Source organism: Procambarus clarkii, chromosome 61, assembly GCF_040958095.1.
Source record: "Procambarus clarkii isolate CNS0578487 chromosome 61, FALCON_Pclarkii_2.0, whole genome shotgun sequence".
In the NCBI taxonomy this organism is placed as follows: Eukaryota; Metazoa; Arthropoda; class Malacostraca; order Decapoda; family Cambaridae; genus Procambarus; species Procambarus clarkii.
This window is the reverse complement of record NC_091210.1, coordinates 16,440,092-16,459,930: the sequence shown is the minus strand read 5'-3', so window position 1 is coordinate 16,459,930 and position 19,839 is coordinate 16,440,092. Positions and strand designations below refer to the sequence as shown.

General features: G+C 39.9%; 4 protein-coding genes across 4 annotated transcripts; all 4 read right to left on the bottom strand.

Moving 5' to 3' along the window:
- Positions 1-1,146: 1,146 nt before the first annotated feature.
- LOC123774224 (pro-resilin) lies at positions 1,147-1,467 on the bottom strand. The gene has a single exon (XM_045768370.1). The coding sequence runs from the start codon at positions 1,465-1,467 to the stop codon at positions 1,147-1,149; it is 321 nt and encodes a 106-aa protein (XP_045624326.1).
- Positions 1,468-5,459: 3,992 nt separating this feature from the next.
- Positions 5,460-6,605, bottom strand: LOC138354032 (cuticle protein 7-like). Its single transcript, XM_069307745.1, has 3 exons — positions 6,581-6,605; positions 6,059-6,274; positions 5,460-5,897 (listed from the first exon to the last, which is right to left on the bottom strand). The coding sequence occupies exons 1-3, from the start codon at positions 6,590-6,592 to the stop codon at positions 5,562-5,564; spliced, it is 564 nt and encodes a 187-aa protein (XP_069163846.1). The 5' UTR covers positions 6,593-6,605; the 3' UTR covers positions 5,460-5,561.
- Positions 6,606-9,912: 3,307 nt separating this feature from the next.
- On the bottom strand, positions 9,913-12,675 carry LOC138354134 (cuticle protein 7-like). The gene is made up of 3 exons (XM_069308010.1): positions 12,667-12,675; positions 10,512-10,754; positions 9,913-10,350 (listed from the first exon to the last, which is right to left on the bottom strand). The coding sequence occupies exons 1-3, from the start codon at positions 12,673-12,675 to the stop codon at positions 10,015-10,017; spliced, it is 588 nt and encodes a 195-aa protein (XP_069164111.1). The 3' UTR covers positions 9,913-10,014.
- Positions 12,676-14,408: 1,733 nt separating this feature from the next.
- On the bottom strand, positions 14,409-17,141 carry LOC138354133 (cuticle protein 7-like). The gene is made up of 3 exons (XM_069308009.1): positions 17,133-17,141; positions 14,978-15,220; positions 14,409-14,816 (listed from the first exon to the last, which is right to left on the bottom strand). Exons 1-3 carry the CDS (start codon positions 17,139-17,141, stop codon positions 14,481-14,483), a joined length of 588 nt encoding a protein of 195 aa, XP_069164110.1. The 3' UTR covers positions 14,409-14,480.
- Positions 17,142-19,839: the final 2,698 nt, after the last annotated feature.

The window sequence follows — 19,839 nt, the reverse complement described above, 5'->3', positions numbered from 1 at the left end:
TAATATTGTTTCAGTTGAGTAACAGTAAGATACTTCTGACACCTTTTCCATAATGGAAAGGTGTTATATGTATCCTGGCCGAGTTGTCAGAACTACAGTAACTTTTTTTCAGGCCTGTAATATCTTGAGTTCCAAGTGAATGAAATGTGATTACAGATAATACTGTGATACTTTGGATTATATCGTTCATATTTGTCATTTTCAACTAGTTTTAAGCTCCTCATTTATTTTTCTAACTTTAAACACAGGCATAGCAACCTGTCTGCGTTTACTTCATCCTGGGCAGGTACGGGTCACACTTACGAGTGCATTTTTCCCATTTGTTGGGAGTATTTAGGAAAATTTAGCCCATACTAACTAACCATGCTTTAATCTCGTGGGACGTTGAATTGATTATACCTCATGAAATTATATGGCTTTCCGTTTGGTTTTGTATTGGGCTCGAGGACTATCAACCATATGTGGGTTTTCAGGGTCATCACAGAGGTTTAATGGTCAAATAACATGTATATTTTAATCCTGAACATTGTCCATGTTTAAAGTAAATGTTCAGTGTATATTCATAGTGATTTGGAATGCACGTCTCGGTGTCCATTTCTTCTTGACAAGATCTGCGTCCAGTCAGCACAGAAATATATTTTGCGATGAATTTCTCATGGAAGAATTTTTTGATTGTTAAAGAGCCAATTTTAATATGTAGGTCATTTTTATTTACTACAAATTAACATGCCCATATTTTTTACAGCAAATTGTATACAGCTAAAATATATCTTCGAATAATGTAACCTTCACTATTACAAGTCTTGTAAATAATTTTCTCTAGTCACTGTCCTTTTAATATTCGGTTCATAAACGGCTTGATGGAGAGAAATGTATATAAATATGTGTAAAGAAATTGGAAGTAGCATGAATGCTCCTCAGAGGATTTATCATCCTGTGATACTATTAGGACCAAGTGGTAAAATACACGAACTTCAATTTTTGAAATTATTTACTCTGGAACAACCATTTACTGATGCTTCTACATATTATAAATACACAAATGTTAGGCTTCATATGTCGACTACTTTAGCCGTAGATAGGAATCGAAGGGTAAGTGGGCTGGGGAGATGGGTACTGGGGATGAGTTGATGGGTAATGTGGTTGTTATGACGGGTACTGGGGCTGATATGATGGGTACTGGGGTTGTGGTGATGGGTACTGGGGCTGATATGATGGGTACTGGGGTTGGGTTGTTGGGTGTTGTGCCTGGCCCTCGTAGGTCACCTGGGCCACGTAGCCGGAGTCGCCGTCGACAGTGTAGGCCACCTTCTCCAGACGACCGTCAGGAAGCCTCACATAGTAAGATCCCTGGGTGTGGGGGCCGTCACGGGACTGCTGATGACCAAAGTCGTTTCCTGAAGCGTCGTCTTTGACGGTCCAGTTGAAGTCGTACCGAGCCGGAGCCTGCAATAATAACAATAACATCAGTATACATCATGTGTCTCATCTGAGCGGTCTCAGCCAGGCTCATGTGTCACATTAGTAAATGTTTGCTTCACATTGAGGTGTTTGACGAGGGCTTCAGAGGTACTTAAGCAGACTTCCCGACTGTGGGTTATACTCACCTCAGAAGTTGGGACGCCGTATGTGGGTGAGGGACGGTAGGTGGGGTAAGTTGGAGGTGTCGTGTAGGATGGATAAGATGGAGGTGTAGTGTAGGATGGATAAGATGGAGGTGTGGTGTAGGGTGGGTGAGTTGGGGGTGTGTATGGAGGTCGGTAGCCTGGAGGAGGCTCGGCGCGGGCCAAGGACCCCATCACAAGAGCGGCGACGAACACAACCTGTCAAGAGGTTGTGATGTTATTCGGTGCAAAATAGGAATATTTCTCTCAAAAATTTCATGTCAGTTCAGTAAGATAACATCTCTTGAGGAGAGATTCTTCTTCCAAGTGTTTATGTGTCTGTTTTTACTTTCACTTGTCTGTGAACTTCAACAAAACAATGTGTTCTCTACGGAATGTTACAGACACTAATGCAAACATCACTGTTTTTAGTCATGTTGCTTAAGTGTTTACCTTAGCTGGTTAATGTAACGTTATACATATATGGAAGACGTACACTGTCTTCAAGAAAGATGAACACTGTACCTGGAGAAACATTCCTGTGGGGGAAGGTGAGTCTGACTGATGCTCTGTGAGGGATGCCACCTGTTTATATACTAGAGACTGACACCCGCGGGCCGTGACGTAACGACCTCCCAAGGGAAGACGAGTCTGAGCCAAGGTTGATTGAGCTGTGTTATGTAAAACTGCCTTCATGAAAAATTATCATACATATATTTGGAAAAAATCTACAGGATTCAATTAAATCCTATGTTGCAATGCTTTTGACCATGTCTTGGTGTTGTGAATCTTATAAGTCAAGAGATTTATAAGTTGGAAAGGTTCTGCAGTGTTGACACTAATACTAGACGCCAACGACCTTCCCTACTCCTCTGAGATTCGCATCAACCTGTTTCCAGCTGAGCTGTGGGAAGAACCACGGTTGACATAGGAGTCGACAGCATTTCGCTTCTCCGGAGACTATACCACACTCTCCTAAACACTTAATCACATTACTGTGCTAGTTCCCTTGGTGAATTGATTGATTGATAAAGATTAAGCCACCCAAGAGGTGGCACGGGCATGAATAGCCCGTAAGTGGTACAATTTTTTTTTCTCAGTATTCTGAGGTTGCATTTTAACCATCAAGCTGTTATCGTGGGGGATCCCTTGGTGAAGATTGAACTGTGGAACGTTGCGTTATTTGCCGTGACTGTTACATCCAAGAAATACGGCTCTCATTCATTCTCATCAGTAAAACTAAGCATGGAGTTTCGCTAGAATCTTACCTTAAGCATTTCCTTTCAGATTCCTGCAACAAAAGATTTCATTAATATATCTGCAGTAAACAATAAGCTCAAGTCCAGTCAACTAGGTATTGGTGTTTGTTAGAAAATGCTACTTTATATAATGAATTCCAAGCTACTTAAAAAACCCTACCGTAACAGGTATAGATTTTTGAATAATAGCAATAAACATGTTGTCTAGTGTGATGATCAGAAGTAGGAACGTAAATGAATACATGAAATAAAGATACAAAATTTAATAACTACATTAAATATTTTCCACATTAATCTTGACACCACTATTCCACATAAATACTTGAGCCCAATTTCAACAGAAAAGACCAGTATGCAACCTGAATAATTCACTGTTTAAAAATATTATTTTCCAAGCAAAGGGATAATTGCTATATTTCAAATATATAATAATAATAAATGCTGCTAAACACAATATCTTACACCTAAATAATGCACACCGAAAATAAGAACAAGCTGAATGGCTAAGATATTTTACAATAAACAGGTATTTAGTGCACCTTGCACAGTCCACAGCCAAGACGTTCTGCCGTACGAATTGTCACCAAGCAACTTAACATCTACAGTCTGCTGCCACCCGAACGGAAACTATCCGACATATGCTGTCACATCTCTCATCAGTCACAATCCACCATACACTCTATTGGCAGTTATGCTTTCGGTCAAGCTCTTATAAACTTACAAATAATACTAAAAATAATGTAAATTTTACATAGATATTAACTCCGTCAATTTATGTACATAAAATATTCTTCAGTTATATACCCAATACAAGTTTGTCTGCAAGGTTCATCTGCCTTTGTTACCACTTCCACTTTCTGGGCTCAAATCTTCAGGACACAACTTTAACATGCTCGTGTCTGAAGCTAGACACAAATACACAAAATTAATAATGATAGTAACAGAGTCCATTTCATGTGGATTCCATATAATCTTTATCCTCCGAATGTTTGTTATAGCTGATGAGTTAGCAAAGAATCTGCATTCAATGGAGTTGGTTATAACCTTAGATTGTCTATAAGCAATCTGAAAACAATAACACACCCAGAACTTCTACGAATCCTTGTAGATCTGATGAAAAAGTGAAAGCATTACTTGTAATTCCATCTATCATACTATTGTGCAAGAAGAGCCACACATCTAGGGATCATTCAATGACATATACAGACTCCTAGATGTTACTTGTGATCAGCTTATAATCGTCTATATGTAACACTGGAAATTTGTTTACCTTTTGATGTAGACCTGACCAAATGTAAACTGTGTCAATTAAATTATTCGTGCATTCTCCGTCATCATGTAATGGATAGCGAAGAGATACGTGAATTTCGAGACAACTCTATAACAAATGTTAAAGAAATGTGTAAATATCTAATTCAAAATTATTTACTACCAGAAATTTGTACCAAATAACCCTTTTTTGCAAACTGAAGGTTGTAAATGTGGGCGATTGCAACCTTTCTACTGCTGCCTACTAAATAAGGGACGGAGTGCAAGATAAACATGTCATTCATAACAAGTTTACAACATAATTAAGTTACTGAGCTTAAAAGTTGTATGTAATTGTGATTGGTTTCAAACCCACTTTTGATGTAACAATAAACTTTTGAATTTACTGTTAAATTTTGTAACAATTTTATAGAGACTGTAACTTGCTTAACTAAATTAATATATTTTGTTTCAGTCCCTAAGCCCATATTGTAATTCTTTCCATTACCGCCCACAGGATGGGTATGGGGTGCATAATAAATGAACTAAACTAAAAAAAATACCAACTTCGCTATATATCTCGATATACATATATGCGCATTTATATCTTAACATTAATAATTATTTATTGTTTCATATATGTATGATAATATATGTATACGTATAATTGAATCTATATTAGTTTCTCACAAATTTGTATGATAACTCTCTCACAAACCCAATTAATAACAAAAATGCTAACTCTGGCCGTGACAGCTCTCAATAGTACACGTGTATAAATTCGAAAATAGCCACATAGGGCAAGCCCCTAGCAACAACAACTACTTATACACGAGACCAGCCTACCCAGTCCACTTGACACCAGCACGAATATATATCGGCAAGAGCACTAAAACAGTACAGGAAGTTCTGTATTACTTATCTTGCCTTCACTGTCCTTCTGCCTCTGAGGATACTAAGCTTGATGTACATGTCTTGTTGACAGGATCTACGTCCAATCAGCATGGAAAGATATTATGCAATAAATTTTTCATATAAGAATTTTGTAATTGTTAAAGAGCTTCTTTTAATATGTAAGTAATAGCTATTTTCTACAATTTATCATACCCATATTTTTTTTAAGTAAATTGTATTCAGCTGAAATATATTATAGAATAATGCAACCTTCACTATTACAAGCCTTGTAAAAAAATTTTTTGTTACTGTCCTTTAATGTTCGGTTTCTCAGCGGATTGATGGAGCGATATGTATAAATATGTCGAAAAAAATTTGAAAGAAGCATAAATGCTCCTCAAAAGTATTTGTCACCCTGTGATAATATTAGGACCAAGTGGGTAAATACACGAACTTTAATTCTTGAAATTGTTTAATCCGCCAAAACTATTTGCTGATGCTTTTTAAATATTATGAATACCAGTACATAAATTTTAGGTTTCATATGTCGACTACTTTAGCCGTAATAAGGAGTCGAAGGGTATGTGGGCTTGGGAGATGGGTACTGAGGCTGAGGTGATGGGTACTGGGGCTGAGGTGATGGGTACTGGGGTTCATATGATGGGTACTGGGGTTGGGTTGTTGGGTGTTGTGCCTGGCCCTCGTAGGTCACCTGGGCCACGTAGCCGGAGTCACCGTCGACAGAGTAGGCCACCTTCTCCAGACGACCGTCAGGAAGCAGCACATAGTAAGATCCCTGGGTGTGGGGGCCGTCACGGGACTCCTGATGACCGAAGTCGTTTCCTGAAGCGTCGTCTTTGACGGTATAGTTGAAGTCGTACCGAGCCGGAGCCTGCAATAATAACAATAACATCAGTATACATCATGTGTCTCATCTGAGCGGTCTCAGCCAGGCTCATGTGTCACATTAGTAAATGTTTGCTTCACATTGAGGTGTTTGACGAGGGCTTCAGAGGTACTTAAGCAGATTTCCCGACTGTGGGTTATACTCACCTCAGAAGTTGGGACGCCGTATGTGGGTGAGGGACGGTAGGTGGGGTAAGTTGGAGGTGTGGTGTAGGATGGATAAGATGGAGGTGTAGTGTAGGATGGATAAGATGGAGGTGTGGTGTAGGGTGGGTGAGTTGGGGGTGTGTATGGAGGTCGGTAGCCTGGAGGAGGCTCGGCGCGGGCCAAGGACCCCATCACAAGAGCGGCGACGAACACAACCTGTCAAGAGGTTGTGATGTTATTCGGTGCAAAATAGGAATATTTCTCTCAAAAATTTCATGTCAGTTCAGTAAGATAACATCTCTTGAGGAGAGATTCTTCTTCCAAGTGTTTAAGTGTCTGTTTTTACTTTCACTTGTCTGTGAACTTCAACAAAACAATGTGTTCTCTACGGAATGTTACAGACACTAATGCAAACATCACTGTTTTTAGTCATGTTGCTTAAGTGTTTACCTTAGCTGGTTAATGTAACGTTATACATATATGGAAGACGTACACTGTCTTCAAGAATGATGAACACTGTACCTGGAGAAACATTCCTGTGGGGGAAGGTGAGTCTGACTGATGCTCTGTGAGGGATGCCACCTGTTTATATACTAGAGACTGACACCCGCGGGCCGTGACGTAACGACCTCCCAAGGGAAGACGAGTCTGAGCCAAGGTTGATTGAGCTGTGTTATGTAAAACTGCCTTCATGAAAAATTATCATACATATATTTGAAAAAAAATCTACAGGATTCAATTAAATCCTATGTTGCAATGCTTTTGACCATGTCTTGGTGTTGTGAATCTTATAAGTCAAGAGATTTATAAGTTGGAAAGGTTCTGCAGTGTTGACACTAATACTAGACGCCAACGACCTTCCCTACTCCTCTGAGATTCGCATCAACCTGTTTCCAGCTGAGCTGTGGGAAGAACCACGGTTGACATAGGAGTCGACAGCATTTCGCTTCTCCGGAGACTATACCACACTCTCCTAAACACTTAATCACATTACTGTGCTAGTTCCCTTGGTGAATTGATTGATTGATAAAGATTAAGCCACCCAAGAGGTGGCACGGGCATGAATAGCCCGTAAGTGGTACAATTTTTTTTCTCAGTATTCTGAGGTTGCATTTTAACCATCAAGCTGTTATCGTGGGGGATCCCTTGGTGAAGATTGAACTGTGGAACGTTGCGTTATTTGCCGTGACTGTTACATCCAAGAAATACGGCTCTCATTCATTCTCATCAGTAAAACTAAGCATGGAGTTTCGCTAGAATCTTACCTTAAGCATTTCCTTTCAGATTCCTGCAACAAAAGATTTCATTAATATATCTGCAGTAAACAATAAGCTCAAGTCCAGTCAACTAGGTATTGGTGTTTGTTAGAAAATGCTACTTTATATAATGAATTCCAAGCTACTTAAAAAACCCTACCGTAACAGGTATAGATTTTTGAATAATAGCAATAAACATGTTGTCTAGTGTGATGATCAGAAGTAGGAACGTAAATGAATACATGAAATAAAGATACAAAATTTAATAACTACATTAAATATTTTACACATTCATCTTGACACCACTATTCCACATAAATACTTGAGCCCAATTTCAACAGAAAAGACCAGTATGCAACCTGAATAATTCACTGTTTAAAAATATTAATTTCCAAGCAAAGGGATAATTGCTATATTTCAAATATATAATAATAATTGCTGCTAAACACAATATCTTACATCTAAATAATGCACTCCGAAAATAAGAACAAGCTGAATGGCTAAGATATTTAACAATAAACAGGTATTTAGTGCACCTTGCACAGTCCACAGCCAAGACGTTCTGCCGTGCGAATTGTCACCAAGCAACTGAACATCTACAGTCTGCTGCCACCCGAACGGAAACTATCCGACATATGCTGTCACATCTCTCATCAGTCACAATCCACCATACACTCTATTGGCAGTTATGCTTTCGGTCAAGCTCTTATAAACTTACAAATAATACTAAAAATAATGTAAATTTTACATAGATATTAACTCCGTCAATTTATGTACATAAAATATTCTTCAGTTATAAACCCAATACACGTTTGTCTGCAAGGTTCATCTGCCTTTGTTACCACTTCCACTTTCTGGGCTCAAATCTTCAGGACACAACTTTAACATGCTCGTGTCTGAAGCTAGACACAAATACACAAAATTAATAATGATAGTAACAGAGTCCATTTCATGTGGATTCCATATAATCTTTATCCTCCGAATGTTTGTTATAGATGATGAGTTAGCAAAGAATCTGCATTCAATGGAGTTGATTATAACCTTAGATAGTCTATAAGCAATCTGAGAACAATAACACACCAAGAACTTCAACGAATCCTTGTAGATCTGATGAAAACTGAAAGCATCACTTGTAATTCCATCTATCATACTATTGTGCAAGAAGAGTCACACATCTATGGATCATTCAATAACATATACAGACTCCTAGATGTTACTTGTGATCAGCTTATAATCGTCTATATGTAACACTGGAAATTTGTTTACCTTCTGATGTAGACCTGACCAAATGTAAACTGTGTCAATGAAATTATTCGGGCATTCTCCGTCATCATGTAATGGAGAGCGAAAAGATACGTGAATTTCGAGACAACTCTATAACAAATGTTGAAGAAATGTGTAAATATTTAATTCAAAATTATCTACTACCAGAAATGTGTACCAAATAACCCTTTTATGAAAACTGAAAGTTGTAAATGTCGGTGATTGCAACCTTTCTACTGCTGCCTACTGAATGGGGGACGGAGTGCAAGATAAACATGTCATTCATGACTAGTTTACCACATAATTAAGTTACTTAGCTAAAAAGTTGTATGTACTTGTGGTTGGTTTCGAACCCACTTTTGTTGTAACAATAAACTTTTGAAGTTACTGTTAAATTTTGTAACAATTTTATCCAGACTGTAACTTGCTTAACTAAATTAATATATTTTGTTTCAGTCCCTAAGCCCATTATATAACTCTTTCCATTACCGCCCACAGGATGGGTATAGGGTGCATAATAATGACCTAAACTAAAAAAAAAATACCAACCTCGCTCTTTATCTCGATATACATATATATGCACATTTATATCTTAACACTAATAATTATTTATTGTTTCTTATAAGTATGATAATATATGTATACGTATAATTGAATCTATATTAGTGTCTCACAAATTTGTATGATAACTCTCTCACAAACCCAATTAATTTAAACATTGCAAACTCTGGCCGTAACAGCTCTCAATAGTACACGTGTATAAATTCGAAAATAACCACATAGGGCAAACCCCTGGCAACAACAACAACTACTTATACACGAGACCAGCCTACCCAGTCCACTTGACACCAGCACGAATATATATCGGCAAGAGCACTAAAACAGTACAGGAAGTTCTGTGTTACTTATCTTGCCTTCACTGTCCTTCTGCCTCTGAGGATACTAAGCTCGATGTACAAGTCTTGTTGACAGGATCTACGTCCAGTCAGCATGGAAACAAATTATGCGATAAAGTTTTCATATAAGAATGTTGTAATTGTTAAAGAGCTTCTTTTAATATGTAAGTAATATCAATTTTCTACAATTTATCATACCCATATTTTTATAAGTAAATTGTATTCAGCTGAAATATATTATAGAATAATGCAATCTTCACTATTACAAGGCTTGTAAAGATTTTTTTTTGTTACTGTCCTTTAATATTCGGTTTCTCAGCGGATTGATGGAGAGAGTTGTATAAATATGTCGAAACAAATTTGAAAGAAGCATAAATGCTCCTCGAAAGTATTTGTCACCCTGTGATAATATTAGGACCAAGTGGGTAAATACACGAACTTTAATTCTTGAAATTGTTTAATCCGCCAAAACTATTTGCTGATGCTTTTTAAATATTATGAATACCAGTACATAAATTTTAGGTTTCATATGTCGACTACTTTAGCCGTAATAAGGAGTCGAAGGGTATGTGGGCTTGGGAGATGGGTACTGAGGATGAGGTGATGGGTACTGGGGCTGAGGTGATGGGTACTGGGGTTCATATGATGGGTACTGGGGTTGGGTTGTTGGGTGTTGTGCCTGGCCCTCGTAGGTCACCTGGGCCACGTAGCCGGAGTCACCGTCGACAGTGTAGGCCACCTTCTCCAGACGACCGTCGGGAAGCAGCACATAGTAAGATCCCTGGGTGTGGGGGCCGTCACGGGACTCCTGATGACCGAAGTCGTTTCCTGAAGCGTCGTCTTTGACGGTATAGTTGAAGTCGTACCGAGCCGGAGCCTGCAATAATAACAATAACATCTGTATACATCATGTATCTCACCTGAGCGGTCTCAGCCAGGCTCATGTGTCACATTAGACAAAGTTTACTTCCTATTGAGGTGTTTGACGAGGGCTTCAGAGGTACATAAGCAGTTTTCCCGACTGTGGGTTATACTCACCTCAGAAGTTGGGACGCCGTATGTGGGTGAGGGACGGTAGGTGGGGTAAGTTGGAGGTGTGGTGTAGGATGGGTAAGATGATGGTGTGGTGTAGGATGGATAAGATTTAGGTGTGGTGTAGGATGGATAAGATGGAGGTGTGGTGTAGGGTGGGTGAGTTGGAGGAGTGTATGGAGGTCTGTAGCCTGGATGAGGCTCGGCGCGGGCCAAGGACCCCATCACAAGAGCGGCGACGAACACAACCTGTCAAGAGGTTGTGATGTTATTCGGTGCAAAATATGAGTATTTCTCTCGCCAATTTCATGTCAGTTCAGTAAGATAAAATCTCGTGAGGAGAGATTCTTCTTCCAAGTGTTTAAGTGTCTGTTTTTACTCTCACTTGTCTGTGAACTTCAACAAAACAATGTGTTCTCTACAGAATGCTACAGAGACTGATGAAAACATCACCGTTTTTAGTCATGTTGCTGAAGTGTTTACCTTAGCTGCTTAATGTAACGTTATATATAGGGAAGACGTACACTGTCTTCAAGAAAGATGAGCACTGTACCTGGAGAAACATTCCTGTGGGGGAAGGTGAGTCTGACTGATGCTCTGTGAGGGATGCCACCTGTTTATATACTAGAGACTGACACCCGCGGGCCGTGACGTAACGACCTCCCAAGGGAAGACGAGTCTGAGCCAAGGTTGATTGAGCTGTGTTATGTAAAACTGCCTTCAGGTAAAATTATCAAACATATATTTGAAAAAATTCTTCAGGATTCAATTGAATCCTATGTTGGAATGCTTTTGACCATGTCTTGGTGTTGTGAATCTTATAAATCAAGTGATTTATAAGTTGGAAAGGTTCTGCAGTGTTGACACTAATACTAGACGCCAACGACCTTCCTTACTCCTCTAAGATTCGCATCAACCTGTTTCCAGCTGAGGTGCGGGAAAAACGACGGTTGACATGGGAGCCGACAGCATTTCGCTTCTTCGGAGACTACCTTACCTTACCTTGAGGTTACCTTGAGGTGCTTCCGGGGCTCAGAGTCCTCGCGGCCCGGTCGTTGATCAGGCCTCCTGGTTGCTGGGCTGATCAACCAGGCTGTTAGACGCGGCTGCTCGCAGCCTGACGTATGAGTCACAGCCTGGTTGATCAGGTATCCTTTGGAGGTGCTTATCCAGTTCTCTCTTGAACACTGTGAGGGGTCGGCCAGTTATGCCCCTTATGTGTAGTGGAAGCGTATTGAACACTCTCGGGCCTCTTATGTTGATAGAGTTCTCTCTCAGAGTACCTGCTGTTGCACCTCTGCTTTTCAACGGGGGTATTCTGCACATCCTGCCATGCCTCCTGGTCTCTTGTGATGTTATTTCTGTGTGCAGGTTTGGGACCAGCCGCTCAATTATTTTCCACGTGTAAATTATTATGTATCTCTCCCGCCTGCGCTCAAGGGAGTACAGATTTAGGCTCTTTAGTCGGTCCCAGTAATTTAGATGTTTTACTGAGTGGATTCTAGCAGTAAAGGATCTCTGCACGCTCTCCAGGTCAGCAATTTCTCCAGCTTTGAAAGGGGTTGTCATTGTGCAGCAGTACTCCACTCTAGAGAGCACAAGCGTTTTGAAAAGTATCATCATTGGTATAGCATCTCTAGTGTGAAAAGTTCTTGTTATCCAACCTGTCATTTTTCTTGCAGGTGTGATGCTACTTTATTGTGTTCTTTAAAGGTAAGGTCTTCCGACATGAGTACACCCAGATCCTTTACATTGCCTTTTCGTTCTATGTAATTATTTGCCTGAGTTTTGTATGTGGTTTCTGTTTTTATATTTTCAATTTTTCCGTAGCGCATGAGCTGGAACTTATCCTCGTTAAACACCATATTATTTTCTGTAGCCCATAGAAAGACCTGATCTACATCTGATTGGAGGTTTGCCGTGTCCTCTATGTTGCTAACTCTCATGAAAATCCTAGTGTCATCTGCAAAGGATGATACAGTGCTATAGGTTGTGTTCTGGTCTATGTCCGATATGAGGATGAGAAAAAGTACTGGAGCAAGCACAGTACCCTGGAGGACTGAGCTCTTCACGGTTGAAGGGCTGGATTTTATTTTGTTGACTATTACACACTATACCACACTGCAGACGATGAGTCACAATAACGTGGAAAAAGTATTACCACTTCCATGTCTGCTCGTGTCTGAAGTTAGACACAAATACACAAAATTATTAATGATAGTAACAGAGTACATTTCATGTGGATTCCATATCATCTTGGCCTCCGTATGTTTGTTATAGCTGATGAGTTAGCAAAGAATTTGCATTCAATGGAGTTGATTATAACATTAGATTGTCTAGAAGTAATCTGAGAACAATAACACACCAAGAATTTTAACGAATCCTTGTAGATCTGATGAAAACTGAAAGCTTCACTTGTAATTCCATCTATCATACTATTGTGCAAGAAGAGCCACACATCTATGGATCATTCAATAACATATACAGACTCCTAGATGTTACTAATGATCAGCTTACACATGTCTGTATGTAACACAGGGAATTTGTTTACCTTCTGATGTAGACCTGACCAAATGTAAACTGTGTCAATTATATTATTCGCACATTCTCCATCATCATGTAATGGAGAGCAAAGAGATACATGAATTTCTAGAACACTCTATAACAAATGTTAAAGAAATGTGTAAATATATAATTCAAAATTATCTACTACCAGAAATTTGAACCAAATCACCCTTTTTTGCAAACTGAAAGCTGTAAATGTAGGTGATTGCAACCTTTCCACTGCTGCCTACTGAATGGGGGACGGAGTGCAAGATAAACATGTCATTCATGACTACATAATTAAGTTGGTTAGCTTAAAAGTTGTATGTACTGGTTGGTTTCGAACCCACTTTTGTTGTAACATTAAACTTTTGAAGTTACTGTTAAATTTTGTAACAATTTTATCGACACTGTAACTTGCTTCACTAAATTAATATATTTTGTTTCAGTCCCTAAGCCCATGATATAACTCTTTCCATTACAGCCCACAGGATGGGTATGGGGTGCATAATAAATGAACTAAACTAAAAAAAAAATACCAACCTCGCTCTTTATCTCGATATACATATATATGCACATTTATATCTTAACACTAATAATTATTTATTGTTTCTTATAAGTATGATAATATATGTATACGTATAATTGAATCTATATTAGTGTCTCACAAATTTGTATGATAACTCTCTCACAAACCCAATTAATTTAAACATTGCTAACTCTGGCCGTAACAGCTCTCAATAGTACACGTGTATAAATTCGAAAATAACCACATAGGGCAAACCCCTGGCAACAACAACAACTACTTATACACGAGACCAGCCTACCCAGTCCACTTGACACCAGCACGAATATATATCGGCAAGAGCACTAAAACAGTACAGGAAGTTCTGTGTTACTTATCTTGCCTTCACTGTCCTTCTGCCTCTGAGGATACTAAGCTCGATGTACAAGTCTTGTTGACAGGATCTACGTCCAGTCAGCATGGAAACAAATTATGCGATAAAGTTTTCATATAAGAATGTTGTAATTGTTAAAGAGCTTCTTTTAATATGTAAGTAATATCAATTTTCTACAATTTATCATACCCATATTTTTATAAGTAAATTGTATTCAGCTGAAATATATTATAGAATAATGCAATCTTCACTATTACAAGGCTTGTAAAGATTTTTTTTTGTTACTGTCCTTTAATATTCGGTTTCTCAGCGGATTGATGGAGAGAGTTGTATAAATATGTCGAAACAAATTTGAAAGAAGCATAAATGCTCCTCGAAAGTATTTGTCACCCTGTGATAATATTAGGACCAAGTGGGTAAATACACGAACTTTAATTCTTGAAATTGTTTAATCCGCCAAAACTATTTGCTGATGCTTTTTAAATATTATGAATACCAGTACATAAATTTTAGGTTTCATATGTCGACTACTTTAGCCGTAATAAGGAGTCGAAGGGTATGTGGGCTTGGGAGATGGGTACTGAGGATGAGGTGATGGGTACTGGGGCTGAGGTGATGGGTATTGGGGTTCATATGATGGGTACTGGGGTTGGGTTGTTGGGTGTTGTGCCTGGCCCTCGTAGGTCACCTGGGCCACGTAGCCGGAGTCACCGTCGACAGTGTAGGCCACCTTCTCCAGACGACCGTCGGGAAGCAGCACATAGTAAGATCCCTGGGTGTGGGGGCCGTCACGGGACTCCTGATGACCGAAGTCGTTTCCTGAAGCGTCGTCTTTGACGGTATAGTTGAAGTCGTACCGAGCCGGAGCCTGCAATAATAACAATAACATCTGTATACATCATGTATCTCACCTGAGCGGTCTCAGCCAGGCTCATGTGTCACATTAGACAAAGTTTACTTCCTATTGAGGTGTTTGACGAGGGCTTCAGAGGTACATAAGCAGTTTTCCCGACTGTGGGTTATACTCACCTCAGAAGTTGGGACGCCGTATGTGGGTGAGGGACGGTAGGTGGGGTAAGTTGGAGGTGTGGTGTAGGATGGGTAAGATGATGGTGTGGTGTAGGATGGATAAGATTTAGGTGTGGTGTAGGATGGATAAGATGGAGGTGTGGTGTAGGGTGGGTGAGTTGGAGGAGTGTATGGAGGTCTGTAGCCTGGAGGAGGCTCGGCGCGGGCCAAGGACCCCATCACAAGAGCGGCGACGAACACAACCTGTCAAGAGGTTGTGATGTTATTCGGTGCAAAATATGAGTATTTCTCTCGCCAATTTCATGTCAGTTCAGTAAGATAAAATCTCGTGAGGAGAGATTCTTCTTCCAAGTGTTTAAGTGTCTGTTTTTACTCTCACTTGTCTGTGAACTTCAACAAAACAATGTGTTCTCTACAGAATGCTACAGAGACTGATGAAAACATCACCGTTTTTAGTCATGTTGCTGAAGTGTTTACCTTAGCTGCTTAATGTAACGTTATATATAGGGAAGACGTACACTGTCTTCAAGAAAGATGAGCACTGTACCTGGAGAAACATTCCTGTGGGGGAAGGTGAGTCTGACTGATGCTCTGTGAGGGATGCCACCTGTTTATATACTAGAGACTGACACCCGCGGGCCGTGACGTAACGACCTCCCAAGGGAAGACGAGTCTGAGCCAAGGTTGATTGAGCTGTGTTATGTAAAACTGCCTTCAGGTAAAATTATCAAACATATATTTGAAAAAATTCTTCAGGATTCAATTGAATCCTATGTTGGAATGCTTTTGACCATGTCTTGGTGTTGTGAATCTTATAAATCAAGTGATTTATAAGTTGGAAAGGTTCTGCAGTGTTGACACTAATACTAGACGCCAACGACCTTCCTTACTCCTCTAAGATTCGCATCAACCTGTTTCCAGCTGAGGTGCGGGAAAAACGACGGTTGACATGGGAGCCGACAGCATTTCGCTTCTTCGGAGACTACCTTACCTTACCTTGAGGTTACCTTGAGGTGCTTCCGGGGCTCAGAGTCCTCGCGGCCCGGTCGTTGATCAGGCCTCCTGGTTGCTGGGCTGATCAACCAGGCTGTTAGACGCGGCTGCTCGCAGCCTGACGTATGAGTCACAGCCTGGTTGATCAGGTATCCTTTGGAGGTGCTTATCCAGTTCTCTCTTGAACACTGTGAGGGGTCGGCCAGTTATGCCCCTTATGTGTAGTGGAAGCGTATTGAACACTCTCGGGCCTCTTATGTTGATAGAGTTCTCTCTCAGAGTACCTGCTGTTGCACCTCTGCTTTTCAACGGGGGTATTCTGCACATCCTGCCATGCCTCCTGGTCTCTTGTGATGTTATTTCTGTGTGCAGGTTTGGGACCAGCCGCTCAATTATTTTCCACGTGTAAATTATTATGTATCTCTCCCGCCTGCGCTCAAGGGAGTACAGATTTAGGCTCTTTAGTCGGTCCCAGTAATTTAGATGTTTTACTGAGTGGATTCTAGCAGTAAAGGATCTCTGCACGCTCTCCAGGTCAGCAATTTCTCCAGCTTTGAAAGGGGTTGTCATTGTGCAGCAGTACTCCACTCTAGAGAGCACAAGCGTTTTGAAAAGTATCATCATTGGTATAGCATCTCTAGTGTGAAAAGTTCTTGTTATCCAACCTGTCATTTTTCTTGCAGGTGTGATGCTACTTTATTGTGTTCTTTAAAGGTAAGGTCTTCCGACATGAGTACACCCAGATCCTTTACATTGCCTTTTCGTTCTATGTAATTATTTGCCTGAGTTTTGTATGTGGTTTCTGTTTTTATATTTTCAATTTTTCCGTAGCGCATGAGCTGGAACTTATCCTCGTTAAACACCATATTATTTTCTGTAGCCCATAGAAAGACCTGATCTACATCTGATTGGAGGTTTGCCGTGTCCTCTATGTTGCTAACTCTCATGAAAATCCTAGTGTCATCTGCAAAGGATGATACAGTGCTATAGGTTGTGTTCTGGTCTATGTCCGATATGAGGATGAGAAAAAGTACTGGAGCAAGCACAGTACCCTGGAGGACTGAGCTCTTCACGGTTGAAGGGCTGGATTTTATTTTGTTGACTATTACACACTATACCACACTGCAGACGATGAGTCACAATAACGTGGAAAAAGTATTACCACTTCCATGTCTGCTCGTGTCTGAAGTTAGACACAAATACACAAAATTATTAATGATAGTAACAGAGTACATTTCATGTGGATTCCATATCATCTTGGCCTCCGTATGTTTGTTATAGCTGATGAGTTAGCAAAGAATTTGCATTCAATGGAGTTGATTATAACATTAGATTGTCTAGAAGTAATCTGAGAACAATAACACACCAAGAATTTTAACGAATCCTTGTAGATCTGATGAAAACTGAAAGCTTCACTTGTAATTCCATCTATCATACTATTGTGCAAGAAGAGCCACACATCTATGGATCATTCAATAACATATACAGACTCCTAGATGTTACTAATGATCAGCTTACACATGTCTGTATGTAACACAGGGAATTTGTTTACCTTCTGATGTAGACCTGACCAAATGTAAACTGTGTCAATTATATTATTCGCACATTCTCCATCATCATGTAATGGAGAGCAAAGAGATACATGAATTTCTAGAACACTCTATAACAAATGTTAAAGAAATGTGTAAATATATAATTCAAAATTATCTACTACCAGAAATTTGAACCAAATCACCCTTTTTTGCAAACTGAAAGCTGTAAATGTAGGTGATTGCAACCTTTCCACTGCTGCCTACTGAATGGGGGACGGAGTGCAAGATAAACATGTCATTCATGACTACATAATTAAGTTGGTTAGCTTAAAAGTTGTATGTACTGGTTGGTTTCGAACCCACTTTTGTTGTAACATTAAACTTTTGAAGTTACTGTTAAATTTTGTAACAATTTTATCGACACTGTAACTTGCTTCACTAAATTAATATATTTTGTTTCAGTCCCTAAGCCCATGATATAACTCTTTCCATTACAGCCCACAGGATGGGTATGGGGTGCATAATAAATGAACTAAACTAAAAAAAAAATACCAACCTCGCTCTTTATCTCGATATACATATATATGCACATTTATATCTTAACACTAATAATTATTTATTGTTTCTTATAAGTATGATAATATATGTATACGTATAATTGAATCTATATTAGTGTCTCACAAATTTGTATGATAACTCTCTCACAAACCCAATTAATTTAAACATTGCTAACTCTGGCCGTAACAGCTCTCAATAGTACACGTGTATAAATTCGAAAATAACCACATAGGGCAAACCCCTGGCAACAACAACAACTACTTATACACGAGACCAGCCTACCCAGTCCACTTGACACCAGCACGAATATATATCGGCAAGAGCACTAAAACAGTACAGGAAGTTCTGTATTACTTATCTTGCCTTCACTGTCCTTCTGCCTCTGAGGATACTAAGCTCGATGTACAAGTCTTGTTGACAGGATCTACGTCCAGTCAGCATGGAAACAAATTATGCGATAAAGTTTTCATATAAAAATGTTGTAATTGTTAAAGAGCTTCTTTTAATATGTAAGTAATAGCTATTTTCTACAATTTATCATACCCATATTTTTACAAGTAAATTGTATTCAGCTGAAATATATTATAGAATAATGCAACCTTCACTATTACAAGGCTTGTAAAGATTTTTTTTTGTTACTGTCCTTTAATATTCGGTTTCTCAGCGGATTGATGGAGAGAGTTGTATAAATATGTCGAAACAAATTTGAAAGAAGCATAAATGCTCCTCGAAAGTATTTGTCACCCTGTGATAATATTAGGACCAAGTGGGTAAATACACGAACTTTAATTCTTGAAATTGTTTAATCCGCCAAAACTATTTGCTGATGCTTTTTAAATATTATGAATACCAGTACATAAATTTTAGGTTTCATATGTCGACTACTTTAGCCGTAATAAGGAGTCGAAGGGTATGTGGGCTTGGGAGATGGGTACTGAGGATGAGGTGATGGGTACTGGGGCTGAGGTGATGGGTACTGGGGTTCATATGATGGGTACTGGGGTTGGGTTGTTGGGTGTTGTGCCTGGCCCTCGTAGGTCACCTGGGCCACGTAGCCGGAGTCACCGTCGACAGAGTAGGCCACCTTCTCCAGACGACCGTCGGGAAGCAGCACATAGTAAGATCCCTGGGTGTGGGGGCCGTCACGGGACTCCTGATGACCGAAGTCGTTTCCTGAAGCGTCGTCTTTGACGGTATAGTTGAAGTCGTACCGAGCCGGAGCCTGCAATAATAACAATAACATCTGTATACATCATGTATCTCACCTGAGCGGTCTCAGCCAGGCTCATGTGTCACATTAGACAAAGTTTGCTTCCTATTGAGGTGTTTGACGAGGGCTTCAGAGGTACATAAGCAGTTTTCCCGACTGTGGGTTATACTCACCTCAGAAGTTGGGACGCCGTATGTGGGTGAGGGACGGTAGGTGGGGTAAGTTGGAGGTGTGGTGTAGGATGGGTAAGATGATGGTGTGGTGTAGGATGGATAAGATTTAGGTGTGGTGTAGGATGGATAAGATGGAGGTGTGGTGTAGGGTGGGTGAGTTGGAGGAGTGTATGGAGGTCTGTAGCCTGGAGGAGGCTCGGGGCGGGCCAAGGACCCCATCACAAGAGCGGCGACGAACACAACCTGTCAAGAGGTTGTGATGTTATTCGGTGCAAAATATGAGTATTTCTCTCGCCAATTTCATGTCAGTTCAGTAAGATAAAATCTCGTGAGGAGAGATTCTTCTTCCAAGTGTTTAAGTGTCTGCTTTTACTCTCACTTGTCTGTGAACTTCAA